We start from the raw sequence: 23,354 nt of genomic DNA on the forward strand, positions 1-23,354 counted from the left end.
TGTGCACTCAGGAATAGAACCGCTATTCCGACTCTTCTTAGATCATCCCTAGCTGCAGCCACCGAAAGGTTGGTGTCAGCGTCAACTGTGCGTAGAATGCTTCACGAAGGTGGTCTGTATGCGAGGCGAACAACCATTTGCGTGCTGCTCAAGTCACGCCATAGGAGGGACCGTTTGCAGTGGGCACGACAATATGTCCACTGGACGCCTGAGCAATGGAGGGCTATTCTCTTTACGGATGAGTCCAGGTTTAGTCTAGAAAGCGATAGTAGGCATTATTTGATATGAAGGGAATTTGGAACCCGTTATCATCCGTCAAACATCCGTGAAAGAGATGCATACGGACTTCGGCAATCCCAGATTTGAGATTTTTCCGGATATTAGATCATTTTAAATCTACTAAGATGGCACGTAGAAATTATAAAATTGAAAATATGAAATCGTGATTTATGAAATAATGAAGCATTTATGATTTAAAGGCTATCAAAATTTACAAAAGAAAAGAGCTTAATATTTATATGTTTACTTTATTAAACATTTCTTTCAATGTGAGTTGTTTGATTTGTTTTCTCTGCTAATACTTTAGACTAATACTATAGACATATAATTTCTTGTTGAGTTATTAAGTTCCATTGTTCAAGTCCTGTAATTGCTGTGTCGAGAATTCCGAATAACTTGTCAATCAAAATTTTTTCTCGTTCAGTAACCTCTCTGTTACTTTCTTCACTATTGGTAGCTGTATTTTCTGGATTTAGAACCATACTACAGATTTTGCCTTCCGTTAATTGATTGATGATTGGGGCATTGTCATCGCAATGAAAAACTTCTGTTTAACTTTCCTAAATTCTGCCGCCTGGTGCGGCCATGCGAGCTCTGGCGCTGGTTCTGGCTTCATGTGAATAACAAATCAGTTATTCTTAATTCAAATAGCACTAAATGTAATCGTTTGTCCTATGAGTATCATTAACAAAATCTATTTTTAGCATAAGGAAAGAAATTTTTGTTAAATCTCCCCTTGTCAACATTTTAGCGGATTAAACTTAAATCTGTAATCGGATAATATTCTGTTATTTGGCGTCGCTGCATGAGTCATCACTCAAGTTGTCATCCGTTGATAAACATGCGGTGATGAAAGCAAAATACAATAAATAATGATTCGCGATTTCGGCATCAAGGATATAAAATATTAGTTCCTGTAAAATTAACAAATGTTTCGATTTGAGATTATGCCAAGCAGATACGCAGCTATGGAGTCAAGTTACTAATCACACAAATTTATGCTAAAATAATTATTTCTTCAATAATGAGATATTTTATTTAGCCCCAAACTGAGATTAAGAATCGGGATTTCCGACATGTTTTTTTATGATGAGGAAAAAAATCTAATGCGCATGCGTAAAGCATACCCCTTCCCTCCAAAAAAGCCCTAAAAAATTGCTTGGTGGTGGCTTTGAGGTCCGGATTTTAGATCATTCCAGATATTGGATGTCCGGATCTCGGAATTTGTACTGTATATATATATATGTATACTGTATATATATATATGTACTATATATAAAAGTACTGTATACATATATGTACTGTATATATATATATATATATATATTGTTGCGTGCGTACGGGTTCGTTATGAAATGAATGCACAAGTCCGATGAAAAATAAATAAAAATTTATTATTATCACAACAAAAATGCTTAAATTTTCTCAAATTATCGTGCAGTATTACAATATCTCACAGTAGTTTTCTTTTAACTACTCAAATGTCCAATAGAACGTAATTCGAAACAGCTGAAGAACGCTAATCCGCGAATTCGCTACAATCAACAAGAGCAGTTTTCTAAACAACAACAAACTAAGCAACTACTACAAACTGAGATGTTTTACTCCTTTTTTAAGATTTTAAGATCACGCGCTAGAATTTTTCAGCACTTTCTCGAAATCACAAAGAGATATTTATTTATTTAATGCACGCGCTCTTGTATTTTCAATTTTCCGGCTTAGCTTTCTTTTAATATTCGTCACGCGCTGCACTGCGCGAGAAATAAAACCATTTAATTTATAATTGAACTAACATTAGCTTTTTAAATACCAAATTCGTAACAATATATATATAGTAAAAAATGTATATTTTCAGTATACATTTCTTATTATATATATATATATATATATGCGATACTTAATTTTACTAATGCCTTGCATGTAATGTCCCTTTTAGCTGCAAAACATCTTTCCCTTCTCAACTGCAGAGTTTCTTCTAACAGTATCGTGAATTTTGTCAAGTTAGAAGAACCATCTACTTCAGGAAAAGATGTAACTGCTAATTCAACATCAATAAGTGTAGAAAATAATAAAACCAATTCTTTTCTTTTCAAATCTGAAGTTACAGATGCAGAAATATTGTGGGCTTTTAAGTGCATCAAAACCCACTATTCTTTTAAATCGTGCAATGATATTGGGCCGTTATTCACTAAAATGTTCCCGGATAGTTCCATTGCAAAATGGTTTTCATGTGGTGAAAAGAAATGTGCTTATATCTGTTATTTTGGTCTTGGCCCTTATTTTAAAACTTTGTTACTAAAGCATTGTAAAAATGCTGAGTTTTTTACATTACTATTTGATGAGTCTCTTAATCTGACAAATCAAAAGAAGCAACTAGATATTTATGTGAGGTACTGGCATCACGAAAATAAGGTCAGAACTCAGTACCTTACTTCTTCATTTATAGGGCATGCAACAAGTGAAATTATTTTATCCAAATTTTATGAATGTGTTGAAAAACTAGACTTGTCAAAACTCTTACAAATATCGATGGATGGTCCTGCAGTAAACTGGAAATTTTATGATTTATTGCAACAGGACTTGACAAAGGAATATAACATTCAATGCTTGACATTAGGTTTACACATTCTTAACAATGCTTGAAAGCATAGGATGTCATCCACTGGCTGGGACATTTCATCATTCTTATCCTCCTTATATTGGATTTTTAAAGATTCTCCTGCAAGACGTGAAGATTTTTTAAGTATATCTGGCTTAAAAAAGCTACTTGTGAAGTTCTGCTTTTACCGATGGTTGCAAAATGTCCCAGCAGTTGAAAGAGCCATTGAAATATGGGATGACTTGCTACTGTACATTAAAGAAGTTGAAATGGGGAAGTTTAAAAAAAATTCATCGAAATCTTTCTCAAATACTTTGGAGGCAACTAAAGATAAAACATTTCTTATAAAATTAAATTTTTTCTCTCTGTCGAAAATATTATTGCCTTTCCTTGAATATTATCAAAGTGATAAACCACTTATTCCCTTTTTTGCTGAAGATATCTTAAAACTTGTAAATGATTGCCTTCAGCAATTTTGAAACTAGAATATTCAAAAATAACTAAAGCAGAAAATCTTTATAAATTTAATTTTAATGATCCAAATTGTTATAACGATAAAAGTAAAGTTTATTTGGGATTCATTGCTGAGCAGTTAATGAATGATAAATGCCGCAAGAAGGACATTTCACAAGCTGAAAGTTTTGCATTGAAACAAGAAGGTCAACAATGTGTCTTAACAATGGTACAACACTTAATGTCTAAATGTTCAATAAATTATTCTCTTATTCGAAAGGCATCTTGTATAGACCCGTGATTGATGGTTAAAAAGCCCAGAACAAAATGAAAATAGTTCTAACGATATTAATGCAGAATAAACGTGTTTTACAAGATGATTGGGAGGAAATTTTGCTGCAGTTTGGAGAGGTTCTAGACAAAGTAGTTAAGACAAATTTACATGAATTTTCTACTTTTGATCCTCAAAATCTTTCTCTTGACACATTTCTCACTTCTTATTTTCATGATTTTCACTATTCAAAAGTATGGAAAATAGTGAAAATGATTCTTACCTTGTCACATGGACAGGCCTCTGTGGAAAGGGGCTTTTCGATAAATAAAGCAATTGAAATTAAAAATTTAAATGACTCATCATACATTTTTCAATGCACAGTATTTGATTACATAAAATTTTCTAGAGGTGTTCTTAATATCGAAATTAATAAAGAAATGAGATCAGCAGTAGCTTCTGCAAGGTCTAAATATATGCAGTATTTAGAAGAACAAAAATCTTTAACTAAATCTGAAAATTCAAAGAGGAAAAGAAATATCATTGAGGAAGAAATTGATTATATGAAGCAGAAGAAAAAATTTCTTCAAGGGGATATTAATGAAGATTGATTTGTTTATCAAAGCAAATGAACTTAGAAGAATAGTTAAAGAAAAGGAAATAGACATAAATAAATTAGATGTTAAAATAGCTGAAAAGATTTCAGATTTAAAAAAAGCATAAATGTTTTGTATCTTTTATTGTACAGTTTATTATTCTAGTATCTTTCAAAAAACCAAGGAAATAAATTGTATGTTTACAAATCAGTTATTTTAATCTGCAAAATATTCTTACATTGTGATTATAATAGTAGTTGACTGTGTTTAAATAAATATCAAATAAGTTAAATAATAATCATGTAAATCTCTAAAATAGTGACTGTTATTAGTGTAAAATACACTTATACATGTTTTTAAAGAAATTATGTTCTTAATTTAATGTTATCTACTTCATAACTTGTAGGGAGTTAGTTTAATTTTCAAAATTGTTTTATGGTAAGTATTAAAGTGAATTTAATAATAGTGCATAATACACACTTCTGTTAGTTTCTTAAAGTGAAATTACAAGCATGAAGTCGGTTGTATGGATAACTGCTTTATTCTATTCGTTTTTTTATTTGCTGATAGGTCCTTAATTTTTTCTTTGATGGTCCTTAAAAGTCCTTAATTTTCATGTAAGGAAATGTGTACGAACCCTGTATGGTACTTACATATGAATTTTACGTACACGGTTTATCTTTTCGGGGTGCGTCGGTTAATTTTGTCAAAGAGTGGGTTTCTAGGAAAGCATTCATTGCTTGTTACTTGGCAGCTCTGTACAGTTAACCCTTAATTTATCTTATACTCTTAACCTATGATTAACCTGTCCCTAAAATTGAGCTATTGTATATTCGGCAGTTTATCCACATAAAGAGACTGGATTCAAATATTCATTCGTTTTGCGATAAGCAATGTCGGATTATTTTCCATCAAATATCGATGGCATTTAAGGATAGCCTTTTAGTTTTTGAGGTGATTAGGAAATTTTAAATGCTTCCTTAAAATGTTTTTCTGTAAAGCACTTCAAGGATATAAATTTGAAAATCTGACCTTGGCTAATCAATTTCTTCCTGCTGAGGTTGACGTCTTGCGCTCTTCCTTCAAACTTCAGATAAGTGAAGTTACGAAAACTATATGAATTCTTCATAGCACGTAACTATAAAAACAGACCGATAATAAGTAGAGAACCGATAATAAGTAGAGAACAATTATTGCCTGTTTTTGAAAGTATTTATAAAGAGTTTAATTTACTGTAGGAAATATTTAAACAGCATTTATTGGTGGTGTTACGTGTTTTTTGGAAGCAACAAGAGTATGAATATAAAGAAAATGCTAAAGCATTCATATCTTAAATGAATACGTTTTGCAGACATTATTGTATGAAAAATATATTTAAAACTGTATGGAATTTTTCTGCAAAGGTATATGTTTTATGAATAAAATATGCGCTTGTTCCGAGTTTGTAAGCTCAACATTTTTTTACGTTATTCAAGCATAGAAGGAAAAACGAATAAGTATCTGTAAGAAATTAAAGAATACTCATTGATGGATTAAAATTAGTAACAATTCCTTTTTTACCACGAGGAAAACTGAATGTTTTTCTCCACGCACTATCAACTAAGCATATTGATATAATAAGTATTCTTTTACACTGAATGTTAATACGATGAATATAAAGTGTCTTCGGAGTAAAAAGTCAGACAACTTAATTCTAGGATAATTTTAAGCTTCAATTGCTTTTTCATCTCAGTTTTTCTGTTGACTAGGATTAAATATTAGGCGAAATAATTTTTATATGGTTTTGGATAATATTTTAAAGAAACAAAAAAAGCTCAATATAACTTACATAATGCAGTCCTCATTTTTATTATTAGAAGTTACGTAATACATGTGTTTAACTTAAGTGTGTTGCAGTGCAATTTATTTCTTCCTGTGTTTGATTTTAATTTGGTAACTAGCGTTGTGCGAGTTCTTGTAAGAAGTAATACACAATGTATTATAAAATGTTGTCTTGATTATTTTTTTCTGATCAGGTGCGTAGTTCAAAGTTTAGTTTTATATTTAATTTATCTAATATTATCTTAGTATTGCATCCATGATGGCTTTTGTCTATGCTTCTAAATACTATAACGGATAAGAGTATTTTCTGTTATTCTGAGCTTTATGATTCAGTCGCGACCCCTTTTTATCATTGAGAATTTTTCACAACCCCCAGAACCCCATAATATTTACAAACATTTTGTGGGACTCCATAAGTATTGCGCAAATCTGACATACGCGTGAGTGAAACTGCTAATTTTTTCACGTGTACTGTAATAAACTATTCCAGTTTTAGGTCATTAACTTTAATTTCTAATTTTAAGGCATAGAGCAATGCGAAAATTTTTAACAAATAACAGACGAAATGATAGCGTAACGTGCAAGGAAAGGTAAATGAAGATTTATTTTATAAAAAGAATATCAAAACTGCTAAAATTTTTGACGACCCACAGTTTAAGAAACCCAGGCTTAAATCAAAAGTTTTCAATGATGCATTAACTAAAGCTAAAATTTTATTAAAAGTGTTTGTTTTGCAGTAACTGAAAGATTAACAGTCACTTCTTTTACTCTCTTAAAAGCAAGTGGATTTAATGATGATAGATTGAGACGTACTGGTGAGTCACAAAAAGTACTGATTTCAGGTGTTTTATATATCAGAATTTTGTTGCGTTTAAAAACAAAATAGAGTAAACTTAATTTTACAAGTCTTCCAGAAATAATATTAAGTTTATGAAGGAATTATAATACTGATAAAAAAATAATTGCGATATACATCTAGATGTGTGTATGGACACACAACATTTAAGGCTTCGTGATTTTGCAACTTCTTTTGGATGATGCAACATTTTTTAACACCAGATTTCGGTCTCTCGATTTAGTTTCATTCGGAGTAGTAAGCTATCATTGCCTGAGTGGATAAAAGTGTTAAATACAGAGTGTCTCACGATTATGCATGCATTCTTTAAAACAGAAAATCTTTCCAATTAAAGTATAAAGGTGCGCAATTTTTGTAGGTAATAATGCAGAAGGCAGTAAAAACCTGTTATCAAATGGACTGTCACAGTCACTGGACTTCGAAAGGACTTTCTTCTAAGGGGCTGACACAAGTGACTCTTATCTAGAAATACTGCACATAATCACTCCTGGTCTCAGAGGATTTCATAATGAAGGTGTGCGCTACTTTTAAAAGAATGGCACCACATCTAAATTCATATCGATTCGATGAGAGGAATTTTCTTAACAGCACGTTTCCTCAGACCTGAATAGAAAATCGCTGAACACTGGTAGTTCAGCTGGGTTTGATTCCCAGGTGAACGAACTGGCTTCATTGGCGTTTTCATAGTTTTCCCCATGGATAAGGAACAGTTTCCCTTAGAGTCCTCAACGAAGGCAAGCTGTTGTTTGCTGTTTCCTTTGCTAAAATCAAATATCCTGTTTGCTTTGCTATAATCAAATGAAATAAACTAAACCAAGAACAGTGCATAAATTTTTTGAGACACTCTGTTCTTTTGATGATCGTACATTACTACACTATGCACTTAATTGCTACACAATTAAGCCTTATACTAAATTGACAATTCATTTCTGGGTTCAGTTGATGGCGGCGGAATGGTCTACGTGCATGTTGCTTCACTAATGAATATAAATTGTATAGATGATAGTCTACCTGTGGCGGTCAAGTTATCTGTGAGCAGTTCAGCTGGTAGAGAGGTAAACTGATTAATATTTACGCTTCTCCTTCAACAGGCGGTTTGGAATTTCATTAAGTCTTTGTCTGAATAAATCTTTTAAAAATAAAATCTAATCGTGGTAAAAAATTCATGCATTACAGAAAAAAAATATAACAAAGTTATACTGTGTAAATTTGTTCCCAAGACTTTCACTTCCAATTCCTAGGTGTAATATTGATATAGCTTTATTGCCACCAAATATATACCTTTCTTTTACAATTCAATAAATTTTTTTCCCCTCTAGAATTTTTGAGAAGAAGTTTTTCACGTTTTATTTTCATAATTTTTCAACTTTATAATTTTCCCTTCTAGTTTGACATACCAGTGAATGAGTGGGTAAGGTTACTGAATGCTTGGTAGTTTATCCTGGATTCATATAACTGGCATCCATCGTTTTCGCCATGCGCACCACAATTTCGAGCCAGGTTCTTTCAAGATACTTCTCCTTAGGTAAATTGGTTTCAAATGCTTGAGAGTAATAAATAGTTAAACTCAACGTAACCTTTAGAAAAGACTCGTAAACAAGGAACAAAAGCAATTTTCGAAAATACAGAACTAAATTTGGATGAAAGTACTCGATGGCATAAAACGAAAAGAATCATTTAACATGATAATGTATCCCTATATGATGAGAGAGCTTTTATTTCTCAAAGCGAAGAACTACTGAAGACACAATTTGGCAAGTATTCGATTATTTAAATCGAGTTTTCTTCATAGGGGTTTTCGTTGCGTTTTATAATTCTCATAAGCTCTATGATTTCTGCATCTCTTTTTAGTGAAAAGTAGATGCGCCTTAAAAGTCATGGTTCGTTTGCTATCTTATATTTATTGATGGTTGTGAATAGAGAGGAAATAGAAATAATACTGAGCAATCATTGATGTCCTTACTGTTTAAATTATTATACTTTCATTCAGGAAGAAATCTACGTTCATGATATCGTCACATACATGCAGTCGTAAATTTAGTTTTGTTTTTTAACTTTTATTACTTAACTTTTCGGTAGGAAATACTGTGTTTAGTGCAAACTCTCTTGAAGATATTAACTACAGAAATCTAATGAAAATGTGAATCCCTTACGATTGAATTTTATTTATTTGTCTTGAGAAACAAATTTTATAATTAATGACTATTATACCATTAGCTTGAAAATTTACCATTTAGTTTAAAAATTATGACGTTGCATTTCTAATAAAAATTTATTCTGTCTTGTTTTTGAAAGAGATACAAATATATCTATATAATTTGAATACTGTGCATTTTTAAGTCTGCGCTGTGAGACCACTTGTAATATCTTCCATTGCTGACATAATGCCGCTGCGCCAACATACTTAATTTATGGTGCAAATGAGGTTTTTGAATTGAAGTTTTTCAATGAGGGTTATTGTTAGGTTGAAAAAATTGCTTTTTTGTTCATTGGATTATCGTTTGTTTATGCGGATTCTATCAGGGTTGGTGCTTTTGTCCATACAAAGAAGGAAGTTTAGTTTTCGAAACTTAACGACAGAAATGGAGTTGCCGATCCATCTAATCAAAGAGTAATGAAATAGAAAACGTTAAGCTTGTAATTTTGCCCTACATACCCCTCTGCGTACGCCTACATACTGTATAGATGCCATCTACATACCTGTCTGCGATTTTGTAACTTTTGAATAGGGGTGCCTTTCTCTCAGAAGTGCAATAATTTGTTGATAATAAAATACAGGTACAGGAAAATGTTGTCATTTTTCATTTCTTCGGAACATTGGCAGTGGGGAATCGCTCAAATGTTACAGTTGCACTAAAACGTTCTGGTATAGTTGTGTTGCAACTACAGAGCTTAATGGTTCACTATGTTGCGTTAACAGGGAAAAAATTGAAACTTATTGGAAAAAATATGCTTTCAAACACAACCTTGATAACTTAATTTCCCAAAGAGTGCAAAACAAATCGAGGTGCCATGGAGTGCATAGAGATTAAAACTATGTATTAGGACAGGGCTGGCCAACCTTTTTGGGAAAATTGCAACTATCTGGAAAAAAAAAAAAAAAAAAAAAAAAAAAAAAAAAAAAAAAAAAATCTGATGTGTACACCACATGACTTCCTTGTACGGAATATTAAATTCTACGCATTTTTTCTTGCATTTCATTTAAACTTATTGGATTGAATTAAATCTATTTCGCCGACAGCGCATAAGCCACAATAGAATAAATGCATTCTTTAAAATTCACTCTAGTATTTGTTTACCATAGCGACACTCTGGTGCTAGATTCAATTAACAGTATTATATTTCGTTCATATAATAACTCATAATGCACAAAATTTATATCATTTGAAGAACAGAATTATCTAATCGTTGTCATGTGTTCTATTCAAATACTATAATAAAGCTAGAATGATGTATAAAAGAAATTAAGCAAACAAAACATAAAAGAAACAGTTTTTCACAGACGATTCAGTATTTCTCATTCAGTCAATTCAGTTCTCACTTCGCAACAAGGCAAAAATACATAAAAACTCAAAATATTTGTATTAAAAATTACGAAGTAAATCTTAAACACTTATTTGCTCGAAAAAATTCCAGAAAAGATTAAGCATGATTTAATTGGCAATAATAAATGAAGGCGTTATTTTTGTTGTTGCGAAGCTAAGTTTCTCTAGATTGGCAACAAATCCACTAGTCTGCTGCTTCAAATGTAAACAAGCAATGGCCGCCATCAAAAAAAATTATTAGGCTTAGCGGCACTTAAACAACTTTAAAATTGTTGATAATTCTAAAAATATTGCATACAGATTTACTAAAGGCATAAAAACCTTAACCGGAAGATAAAAACAACATAATTCAATCATTTTTAAAGCAAAAAATGTACAATTTACAAACATATAAGGGTAAAGAAACTGAGATCACTGAGCCGGGTAACAGAGTGGATATATATAACGTATATAAATATATTTATATACGTATGGTGCGGCCGATTGCAACCAAAATACGAGGTGCACATCTACATGTTACAGCAGTCCTATATACAAAATTTCAACGTTCTGAGGCTACTCGTTTTTGAGTTATGCGAGATACGTACGTACGCACGTACGTACATACGTTCGTACAGACGCCACGAAAAATTCTCTTCAGAATTCATTTTAAAGCAGTTTTTTAATTTTTGTGGAGGAAAAGAGTTTTTTATTCGGTCGTTACGTACAGATATCACGCAAAAACATCGTTAAATTGCATTCGATAGCGGTCAAAATGGATATTTTTGTTGAAATATGCTGCCTGAAACTTTTCGCGATTACAATACTTCCTTTTTACTTCGTACAAGGAAGTAAAAAAATATGCGTGCCACCACTTCCAGCTTTTCTAGCATACTTAAGAAAGAAAAGGACTAACATTCATTTTGGATATATTGACGCCTCCTGGACTCATTGTTATGGTTAGGCTAGCTAGTTAGGATTAGTAACAACAACACATACTAAAAAATATAAAAGGGGAAATAATATTATTTATAGGCTGATTATGATATTTTTATGCAAATAGCACATTTTTCTGTATAATTCTGAGTAGCGGGCATTTAAAAAATAATCAATTAAACAAATGAATAAACTAGGAATTTATTCTTATTAAACATTTTTAAAAGTTCAGGCAGTTAGGTTATGCATAAAGTAAAAATGAAAAATTTTAAACATTTGATTTAATTCTAAATAACTATTAAACAATCAGTAATTAATTAATGTGGTTTTTGAGGGTAGCTTTTTTTTTTTTTTTTTTTTTTTTTTTTTTCACCAAATCATTTATGTTAGAATTAGTGGGTGAAAAGAAACTAATTTTTTAAGACTCAGAAGAACCTCACCAAGGAGGAAGAAAAATAAATATTTTTTGTTCCTATTTGAGTTTAACATAATTGTATCTATTAATTACTGTTTTCTTTTTGATAAAGAAATCTTAAGTATTTGCCCATGCAATTTCTTCCATGAAGGAAGTAAAAACGTAAGACTGCAGAAAGAGCTGTATTCTGAAGCCTGACTGCGAAACTCTTTTTCTGTTTGACTTATTTTAAACTTTTTCTTTAAAGGAGGGATGATATAGACTTTACCATTGATTTTTGTTTGTGAACATTTTATGTGGGCGATTCATCCAGTCTTTTAACTCTCGTCACCTTTAATTTTTATTTATATTATTGATATTGAAAGCTGCAGCCACCTTATTTTCAATTATTTTCATTAATAATCGCTATCACATGTATTGAAGTTCCATTTTTCTTCCAGCATTATTACAATTTTAGGTACAGCACTTAACTTGAATTATGAAATAAATATCTGGTTTAAATTGTAATTATCTCATTATAGATGAATAATAATTGTTTCTTTTATTAATATATACTAGATAGTACAAAATTTTATGTACTTTGATTGTAGTTCAAGTAGTTTTAAAAACCAGTTCGTTGTTACTAGGTTAATAAAGCTCCGGAACATGTTCGTCCCTGATTTTGCTGCCGGTGGCTAAACAGATTTGTAGACATGAAAATAGAAAAGTTGTCCTTGCATATTTGAGCTGTCTAAAAAAGGCGTTTTAAAAGGCCAAACTTTATTCCTCCCAGTTATGAAATCGTAAATACGTAGTCTTTGAGTAATTTTCCCAATTAATTAAGACTAATTTTTAACACTATTCATTAAAACTAAAATCTTAATAAAAGCCTGCTTTGTATATTTTCCATTTAGACTCAGAAATTGTATAACTACGTAAGAACCGGAGTATAGTATAGAAATAGTAGTACGTATATAGGTATGTATTTAATGTGAATAAGTAAAATTGTAATTGTTAAAAGTAATTAAAGAAATTTAACACATTCTAATACGTTTTATTCTAATACGTTATATATATATAACATATGTTACCGTGAAAGACCGATATTGGAGAATGTCGACTTTCACCGGGGAATGTCAACATTCACCAAATACTCGGTGAAAGATCGAATATTTCTTTACATTCTTGTACATTCGGACCCTCACTGGTGTATGTCGACAATCACAGATATGCTCTGGTATAGGTCGAAAAGAGAGGAGTATATGTACACGCTGTCATTGCAAAAGGAAGTGTTCCACAAATAAATGCAGCTGTAAAAGCAAGGATCTCTTGTGCAATTCAAAGTGTCATAATAGTTTAAGTTGTTGCAATAAATAAGATTTGAATCACATAATTTAGTAAGTTTTTAACTTCTATTATTTTCCTTTCTCATTTTGAATGCACTGTGTTTTAAGTTCTTATGTTTTTAAGTTCTTATTTTAAGTCTCAAATGCGTTTTTTCGCGACTGAATTACGGAGAAAAAATATGATATTCTTATATATTCAACATTGACGATTAGTACTTGGTGAGTGTCGACATTTACCGATGTAAGTCAGAAGTAAGAGTATTTGGAAAATATTTCGGACATAACCAAGCGACTATGTGAATGTTGACATTCACCGGTGAAAGCCGACATTCTCCAGATTTCGGTGTTTCACCGTAACATGTATAAATCATGAGAATAAAGCAGATTGCCCTTTCAGCATTTCATATAAAAGTTAACTTCGTTGTTAGATCACTAGTTAAATTAGCTTAAATCTCGTAAGATTAAACTAGTCTCGTAATTTTACAATTCGGCATAAAACTATTTTCTAAAAGTAATTTCAAATTTATTCGAGCTCAAAACTTAGCTTCGATGCTGTTACTTTATTGCATTATTGATTTTCTAATTTAGTTAGGAAATTTTAAAAAGGGATTTGATTTTATGTTGTACTTGGCTAAAAGCTAGGTTTATATTTTTAAAAAGTAACGAGGCTTTAAGAAATCGATTCGATATTTTTTGTAAAATGATTGCAGAATTACTGAGTATAGTGCGATTTTCCGTGTGTTTTACATGCATTTTTTGCATAATTATTGTATAGAGTGTCATTTGCCAAATTTTTTTTATAATGAAACAATTCTCGAACCATGAATTTTGATGACGGTTACGTGCACGAATAACGAGAGTGTTGGAATTTGGACACTGCATGCTTAATATAATTTTTTTTCCGTTTGCTGCATGCGTACTAATGTGACGCAATTTTGCATCGTGTGTCATTATGGGGAAGACAATGACTAAATCACTTCTTTTCGTTCCATAACGTGTCATGCGATACTTTTAATGTAACTTACAATTCTTTAGCACTTGGATCTTTCCTTTTTTCTTTTAGAGAAGAATATTAATTTTAACACTTCTCTTTAACAGATTACGTGTGCAAGACACATTTATTTGAATAGCTAGCTAGTAAGAAAACATCTCGTTTAATGAATAGGCCTTTAACATCACTTAAAATTTTGTCAAAAAATAGGCTTAAGTCCGAGAATTATGTGTTTAGTTGTTTAATGTTAATTCAAGTATATTAAGCACATATGAGAAATCTTTGTTTTTTATGCTGCTGAAATTTTCTTAGATTCGAGAATTGTTCTCTTGTTCGCAAATGCGAAAGAAGAAATTAAATTCGTCATGCGGACACGTCATGCGGACAGTTTAACAGTTTAAGTTGATAGGAAGTTGAATAATACGGATGTACTGCTTTAGACCAGCGCTTCTTAAATGTTTTTCATTTTCATGACTCGTTTTTATCATAGAAATGTTTTCACAACCCCAGATGTTAAACATAGAATGAAGATATAAAAATAAATATTTGCATAAATAATTTATATCTTTAGTGAGCAGTACACATACGCAAAGAAGTAATTCTAGGATTTGTTTCAAGTGTACAAAAATTAATGAAAGAAAATCACATTTTAATGAGATGAAACTGCTTCTTTTTTGATGCATAACAAAATAAATTTTTGTGCAGTAATTTTCATAGCTGGGCGTAAAATATCTTCAACGCTTTTGAGGACTGAGCGCTGTTTGAATTTAATAAGTGTATAAGGTATTTCGCCCGTCTTCTTAGCATGCCTTCGTGGTGTAATGGCAGCACTCGCAGCATATTTGAGAGGTCCGTGGTTCGAGTCTCGGTGAGGGTATTGCTCATTTTTCATGTTTCCTGCTTCGAAATAACCTAATGTCTCTACAGTGGCGCCCGAATAAAAACAAAAAGGTGGTGGATGATGATTTTCGACCACCAGGATTTGGCAATTGGGTCCGTAATCCCCAGTCGCTGTTTAAAAGGGGGAGTGTATAAGGTATTTCTTCCGCCTTCTTATGATGCCTTCGTGGTGTAATGTTTAGCACACTCGGCACGTATTCGAGAGGTCCGTGGTTCGATTCCCGGAGTGGGCATTGCTCATATTTTATGTCTCCTACTTCGAAATAACCTAACGCCTCTATAAGTGTTAAAGCTGAAAAAAATCGTTTCACGTACTTATGTGCGCTTGAATGACAGAAGGATATTTAACGCCATTTCAGAAATTGTGGGGAATTGAATTCTAACCCCGATCCATAATTCAGTCAAGTATTTTTGTAGAAACTCAAGTTTTAAATTTGAGTCACTCTGCAGCTTCTCCGGTTTCATATGATGGGTGCTTAATTTTATTAATCACCAGTAATTTGAAGTCAGTGTAATTTCTTTAAAAGTCTAATTAATGTAAATTTCCTTAAATACATATATCTGAATTAAACTATCGCAACCACACTATTTTTCATTCTGCGACCCCATTTGGATACCCTTAAGTTTAACTTGGTTTGGCGCTCAAGTTCTGCGAGCTCATTTGTATACTCCCCATAGTTTAAGATGCGCCTTTTAGATAAAAGACTTTGGTAACAGTATCAAAATGCGTAAAGCGAAAGTCAATTTTATCTTTTGATAATCAACAATATTAAATAATCAGTTTAGATTGTGTTTTCCAACTACTTTCATGTTGCTTCGTGCGAATCCTGTCTTGAGTTACTGCTGAATCAATAATATTAATGTTATTTCTGCTTCCTTTAAATTGTTTGCATCTGAAATTTAGTTTATTAAGGGATAAATTTATGCTGCATAAATAAACGATAGTCAACTATGATTAGCATGATGTGTAACTAAATATGTGTAAATCAATTTCCTTTGCATTTTCCCCCTTCTCTATTTTTTAGATTTATTTTATTTTTTGGCATATATGTCTGTTTTGATATCCTTTAGAACCATTAGTTCCCATGGCGCTAGACTCAATTCACCTTCGCGTCAGGTCATCATTTGTCGATAACCACGATTTTCGTCGCTTTATCTTCGCTACTCTGTATGTGACAGTAATGCAAGTTCATTTTTCTTTTCCTTCCACGTTCATCGTTAATAATTTCTTTTTAAAGTTTTATTGCAAGCTTTATAGAAATTAAAACTATCTCCGCTATTCATCTTTGGTCAACTAACACTGTACTTGAGCAAAGTTTTAGTTTTTCTTCTGTACTTTCATTCATATTCGATTCTTTGCAGTACATGAGAGAAAAATATAAAACTCATTCCGTATTCTATTTACATATAATACATAGCTTATCATTAACTTGAATTGAGATGAGGTGAGTTTGCGATGAACTGTACATTTGGATCGTAATGATTTGCTACTAGTTTGAGCTTTGCATTTTTTGACTATGAATTGCTCAATTTTGTAATTTTTCCTATCAATATAGATTAAATTTTCTTAATCCAGAGTACAAAATATTGTGGAGCATTTCGGTCGCAGTAAATTATACCGTGTTAAAAAAAGAACTTCAAAGATCACAGAAAAATCTGAAATAGGTCCTAAAAGTTAGTAATTGCCGTACATTTGAACTGCAGCTGGACTTTCCTAGCTTAATGCTGATCATCTAGTTGGAATCTACAGTGTGAAAACATTCATCAGTAAATGTATAAGGTATTTCTCCCGCCTTCTTAACATGCCTTCGTGGTGTAATGGTCCGTGGCCAGAGTTCCGGCGAGGGCATTGCACATTTTTCATCTTTCCTGCTTTCAAAATGTACCTAATGGCTCTAGTGGCGACCGAGCTAAAAATGTGGTGAATGATGATTCTTCACCACCAGGATTTGGCCACTGCATGCCTTCGTGATGTAGTGGTCAGCACACTCGGCTCGTATTCAAGAGGTCCGTGGTCGAGTCTTGACGAGGGCATTGCTCATTTTTCATCTCTCCTGCTTTCAAAAAATATCTAATGCCTCTAGAAATGCAAAGAGGAATTTTAGGTAAGAGCACTTCAGCCTGATTTCGGTGTGCATATACTTTATCGATGCTGCATGTGGTATGTGAATAGGAACCAGTGATCCCTAAAATGTCCTACGTAAAGGTATCCTTCCTAAAATATGTAGCTCAAAAAGTTACAGTAATAAATTATCTATTTGTCTCACCTCGATCATCAGAATTATTGGAACCTCAGCATAGCCCATCTGTATCTTCATTATTTATGATCATTCGCTGATTGATTTTTATGATAACCTTGTATGAAAAGTAGTTAGAATAATCTTTTAAAAATATTATCTGGAAAAGATGCATATTTAATATTAAAATTTTTAAGGAATATTCTCGTTTAAATTTAGACACAAAATTTTATAGTAATTGCACCGTAGAACTTATTCATGATTCTCTGAAAAGTGTTTCACCTTTTAGATACTAATTCTAATAATGTATGTAACATGCCTAATCTAATTTTTAACTCTAATCTGAAGGCATGGGTTCATAATAAGATATGGGCTTAAAATAAAAGTAGGAACTCGATGCAATTTGTTCGTGTTTACCGATCTCGAATTAATTTAATCCGTATTTTTATCTGCAGCATCGGAAAATATAAAGCTGTGCTCTTTGCTGTTATAGGTTTTTTTCCCTTAAATCCCGCCTCTCTTATTGCTCATTTAGTGACTCTATATCAAGCTGTCTCTTCTTAGCGAAGTCTTTGAAAATTGATCTCTACAAACACAGTGTGTCGAGTAACACCTTCCTTTCTGGATTGTGTGTCTTCTCTTTGTTTACGGGGCCAGAGGGTGGATCCTTTAGCTGTCGCATCCTAGTGCTGAGGCGTAATGCCTGTCAAAATTATGATCACGTGATATGCCTGTGAGAACCAATTTCCTGGTTTAGTTCTTTCTCCGACTTCTCTCCCTTTCCCATCCATGACTTCTATTTGTTCGATAAATTGGGCAATGTGTTTTGTCATATATTACTTTCTCGCTTCTATGATTGGAAAATCTTCCCTTGCACGTATGCGGCCTCTTGTACGGTTACAACCCGGAGGCTTCATTTAAAAATAAATATTCGGCACTTGTAGAAGCCAGCTGTTGTGGGGAAACTTGCATACCAATTTCTCCAATATGAGATAATATGAATATTAGTCTAGGAACCGAGTTCATCGATTGGACTGCGATTCTGTTTGGTATTGATTACACCTTGCAGACACAGCAATCTAAGCGGTCTATTTCTTTATAAATTATATTTTAATTACGTTTCTGATAATTTATGTGATATTTATTTCGTTCATATGTTTTATTACGAAAATTGTAATGCTATGATCTTTAAACTGTCTATCCCTTTCCTATTATTTGAGGTGAATGACAGTTTGGGTTTTCTTTATACGTATTTGTATTATTATAATAAGAATAAGCTTGTATCCGTTCGAAACGATAATGAAAAATCTAAAAACTTCATGTTAGGTAAATATGTATGTTACATGCAGATAATTTATTTTTAGTATTCATTCTTGATACGCTCATTTGAATGTTAGCACAACTTCCCTACATTGTTTATTAGTTCAAAATGTTTGCGATGTCTTTTTTGTTTGAATGTTTCTAAAACTCAAGCCTGTGATTATATGGTAAGATATCTTAATGTTTATGTATAATGATAAGCTATATTTGTTGCGGCAATATATTTTATACAAGTGTCGGTATCCGCCATTGTTTTTACTAGATACGATTGTTTGACTATTTGACTATCCTTTCTGTTAATAAGAGTTGTGAGCTATAATCAGATTTTGTCATATTTCTCATAATACCTGGTTATAATGAAATACAAATTGTAACATTGTCAAATTTTAAAATTTATTAAAAGGTATTTGTAACAGTGTCATTAATAAGTAAATCAATGCATAAAATGCTTTAAGTGTTTAATATGAATTTTCTCTTAAAAATAATTTTCCTTGTTTGCCATTGTTCCTCTCTGCTGCTATAAATTTTTAATATTAGCTTTAAAATCTTAATAGTATTCTTGTAGAAGTGTCTTCAGGGGTATTATTTTTAGTCTTCTAGGATTAATCTTGGAGTTAAGTTTCAAAATGTCCACCATCACTCTACTTTTTAAAACCGAATAATATATAATTTTAGATATTCTGCAAATACATTAAGTACTTGGTTTAGTTATTAATTTGTATGATCCATCTTATTCAGAAATAATCTAAGAAGCATATTGTTGATGAATAATCAATAGTTAAATCTTCTAAGTAAAAAATGAGCTCGTAGGTAAACCGAACTAGGATCTTTATTTTTAGAGAAAATAGGAATAAATTAATTCTCTAAAAATGTTTTCTATATATAAAATAAAAGGTATTTAAATGCAACGAAAATTTCTATTTATTCTGTTTGTGGTAGAGGCTAACATTATTTAGCCTTCGGTTGTTCTTGATGCCATTTTAGAAAGCGCATAGAAATTAATACTGAACTATGCTCTGGTTGCTTTATTAGCATGTTCAATATTTATGTATTGTTGCGGGCTACGGGTTCATCGACGTCTCTTTTAAATGATGACTCCAGGTAAACTGAAAAAAAAACTGACAATTTATTATAAAAAAATTAACAACACGCAACATAATAAATAACTATAAATAGTTGAAGGAAAATGCGGATATTAAGCAGTTCCTCTTTACTGCAAATAGAAATTCAAAAATAGGAACTGAACAATATTCTCAATTATCAAAATCACTTGCATAGTAAACTCTAAATTGCAATTCAGCTCACGCTTTTAAACCGCTAAATCTCACAGCTGAATAACAACTGACGTCTCTGACTGGATTGGACCGTGTGTTAAGTGAAGTAAGGGGAGCCAAAGTTTCTTTGCATACGATATTTAAGTATGTATCAGGAGTGATCATTAGAAATGCAAAAACGTAGCTAAGTTCAAGCTCTTGAGATGGTAGAACCCCAACACGAGATTTATTTTGAATTGTATTGTAATCTAACAGTGTTAATGTCAAAGTGAAAAAGATAGAATCAAGATGAAACGTTTGCAGGTTTAAATAATTAAGGTATTAGCTAGATGAGCATATTTTTACAAAGGTAAGAGATTGTGTTTTTGAATGGAAAGTATAGGATTTTGATGAAGTTTTACCGAGAGCTACGACTTCTGATGTAATCATTGATGTAGTGAAGTTTGAGGTCTTGGCGAATCACGAGGTTTTTAATGTATATAATCATGTGGAGAGTTTTGCTTCTCAGACTTTGCAGTTAGTAGAGATTAGGTTTTGCCGCTTGATTCAAACTGAGGATGCATACAGAAGAGCAGGCCGCAGAACAGATTTGCAGACACAAAATGACGCAATGAAAATAGATGTTACTATTTATAGAATATAGAAGGGAATTTAAGCTCCTAATTTAATCTTTTACTACATATTCTTTATTTTTCTTATATATGAAATGTATTTTCTCATACATTATTTGTGTTGTGCAGCCGGGGCAACAGGAATGAGACAAATTTTGGAATATAACCCACATAGCACAAAAACATCCTTGGGATATCCCAAGGATGTTGCTCGCGGGATATGCGCACATCCTCAGGACATCTCGGAATATCCCGCGAACCTCCTAAACACTTCCTCCCGAGTACTTAATGTCACATCCCGGGATATCCTCAGGACATCCTAACCAAGTCCCATCGACAGCGTGCGGGATGTTATTAGGATATGAACTCCTACTTACTACATCCTCAGGACATCCGATAATATCCCAATTTCCTCCTAAACTCATCCTCCTGAGCGCTTAATGTCACATCCCAGTATATCCTTAGGACATCCTATCTACGTCCCACCGACAGCGTATGGGATGTTATCAGGATTTGAAACACTAGTTACAATATCCCTTTAACCTCTTAAATATATACTCTCAACTGCTTAGTGTCACATCCCAGTATATATACAGAGGAAAATTCCAGTGAAAGTATGTGAAGGTGTGATGATCTAAAAACTACTTTTTTTTTACACAGATAGTCTCAAATCGTTCTCTTATGGTTACTATGGAAAAATCAGAAATGTTGAAAATATTTATACAACTTATTTTGTTTTTAAATCTGAATTTGTGAATATATTAAAACTGAGCAAGGAAATTAAAATGAATTATTAATACAAAATATTAAAACTGAAAATTTTGCTTTTATTTTTAAGATATTAAAAATCTTTTGATCATTTTTAAACATCCAATAGCCCCCAAATTGAATTATTCATAATTAAATTATTTTACAAAATCAGTTTCTAATTTCAGTTAATTTGTATTAAAAATTGAATAATAAAATTACCCATTTAATAATCTTTACATAAATGAATCATCTTTCTTTAAAACATGTAAGGAATTTATAGTGTTTTGATGACACTGTTGGGAAATTGTTAAAAGGAATAAATTGTATTTTTAAAACTAAATCAATTCCTAGCCTCAGAATAAATAAATATGTTCTCGTAACATGAGAATGCTGCAGGCTTTTTTATATATTTAATATTTAGTTGTAAAAATTTGACATTATGTTAACAATTATTTATATCATTCAAAAGGTAACTCAAGAAGCTCTTCAAAAATTCTATCTTTCTGCTCACACAATTAAAAAAAAAAAAAAAAAAAAAATCTGAAAGGCCTCAGAATTTAGCAGTTACTCAAAGAGGCTAAAAGTTTATGAATGGATAGATTATCAATACAGATGGGGCAGTGGAAATAGCAAAACATTTTATAAGATACTGACACCAGAAAGTTATATATCTTATATATATTTGAAAAATGAAGAAATATATCATGTAATTATGTAGAAATATTAAAATGTTTTCAATTAGATATATCATGAATTAAATGCATTTTAAATCAATCAGATTAAAAATTAAAAAAAGCATTGTTAAGAACTGTGTGTAATGCTTTTAAATAGCTTGGCTTGTTAGTCAATAATATATTAGATTTTAAAGGTAAATATGTTAAATTTTGCCAAATGGCAAGACTTGAATGAAAAGCGAAACAAATTTACGACTGACGATATGAAGTTACATTTCAAAACTAATAGCCCTTTTAGATTAAAAAAAAAAAAGTTCTGAAAATAATTTGCAATGGTTCATTGGTATTATTTTACGCAAAATTCAGTAAAATGAAATTTAACCGTTGAAATAAGCACCAAATTAAACTTTGTAAATTCTAGCGCATGTTAAAGGTTGTCTCATCCAGAATTTTATTACTAACCATTCATTTCAGAGCAAAATAAAACAGTAATTGCCATTTATATGACAATCAATATCAAAAATTTAAATCTGCATTTTACGCAACATAGAAAAACTTCAAAAGATCTACTGTTTACCATGCAATTAAAGCATTTTATTCTGCTATCAACTCTACCAATTATTTATTCCATTAAGTATATTCAGTTTACTCTTTCTGCTCAATATATGCAATGTAAAATTTTCCATAAATTTATTAATTCATTTTATTTTGAGGTGAGCTTTTATTCAACTCTCAATGTCAACGAGAATGTTTAGTTCATTTTTTATTCGGTCTCAAAAGAGATCAAAATACGTGGATTTATGTACGTGTATTTATGAATCAAAATACATGAGAAATCACAGTGAGAAAAGCACTGCTACCTTAAACTGTGATTATATATAACAAATGCAGTGAATTATAGTTAAAAAATAGTGAAAATATTTATATTTCTGAACTATTTCATATATAACATTTTCAGTTTCGCATATGTGGCAATTTAAGAACTTTTTTACGTATATAAATTTTTTTAAATATCTGCAAATTTTTGTATCTTCAAGGAAAGCTTATTCTTTCACCTTTAGTATATAAGTAAGGGTAATTTGCCAGATAAAATTACTTAATGGGGAATACAGAAAAATATCTAACCACTTACCTTTGTGACTTCATCTGCAAAGAGACTAAAAAAGTAGTTCAGCTAAATCTGCTATAATAAATATTTATAATAATGCTAAATTATGCAATATCTATTAATATGACAAATTTTTGTAAAGCTATTTATTTGGATGAAAAATAAACACATTCAGAAATGTATGGCACTATATTACGATTAACAGAGGAAAAACACTTTTCAAAATTCAAAATAGTTTTTGTTAATCCAATTTATCACATTTTATTTGAATTCATGAAAAACAATCTTATATCCATGTATTCTTATGTATATAAGAACTCTTGATAAATTGGATCTCTGTCATTGTCTGATCACTGTTACATGCTACTTTTGTCTAAAATTTGTACAAGTAATAAAATTAAATGAGATCTTTAT

General features: G+C 31.5%; 2 protein-coding genes across 5 annotated transcripts in view; both read left to right on the top strand.

Moving 5' to 3' along the window:
• Window positions 1-23,354, top strand: part of LOC118195384 (peripheral plasma membrane protein CASK-like) — a 312,734-nt gene that overhangs the window by 63,131 nt on the left and 226,249 nt on the right. The window lies entirely within an intron of this gene.
• LOC146994919 (uncharacterized) lies at window positions 2,467-8,310 on the top strand. Its single transcript, XM_085826073.1, has 4 exons — window positions 2,467-2,570; window positions 3,612-3,618; window positions 3,875-3,985; window positions 8,263-8,310. Exons 1-4 carry the CDS (start codon window positions 2,473-2,475, stop codon window positions 8,308-8,310), a joined length of 264 nt encoding a protein of 87 aa, XP_085682199.1. The 5' UTR covers window positions 2,467-2,472.

The sequence above is a fragment of the Stegodyphus dumicola genome, chromosome 10, assembly GCF_044657685.1.
Source record: "Stegodyphus dumicola isolate Sdum_Otavi_A_Nest chromosome 10, ASM4465768v1".
Lineage (NCBI taxonomy): Eukaryota > Metazoa > Arthropoda > Arachnida > Araneae > Eresidae > Stegodyphus > Stegodyphus dumicola.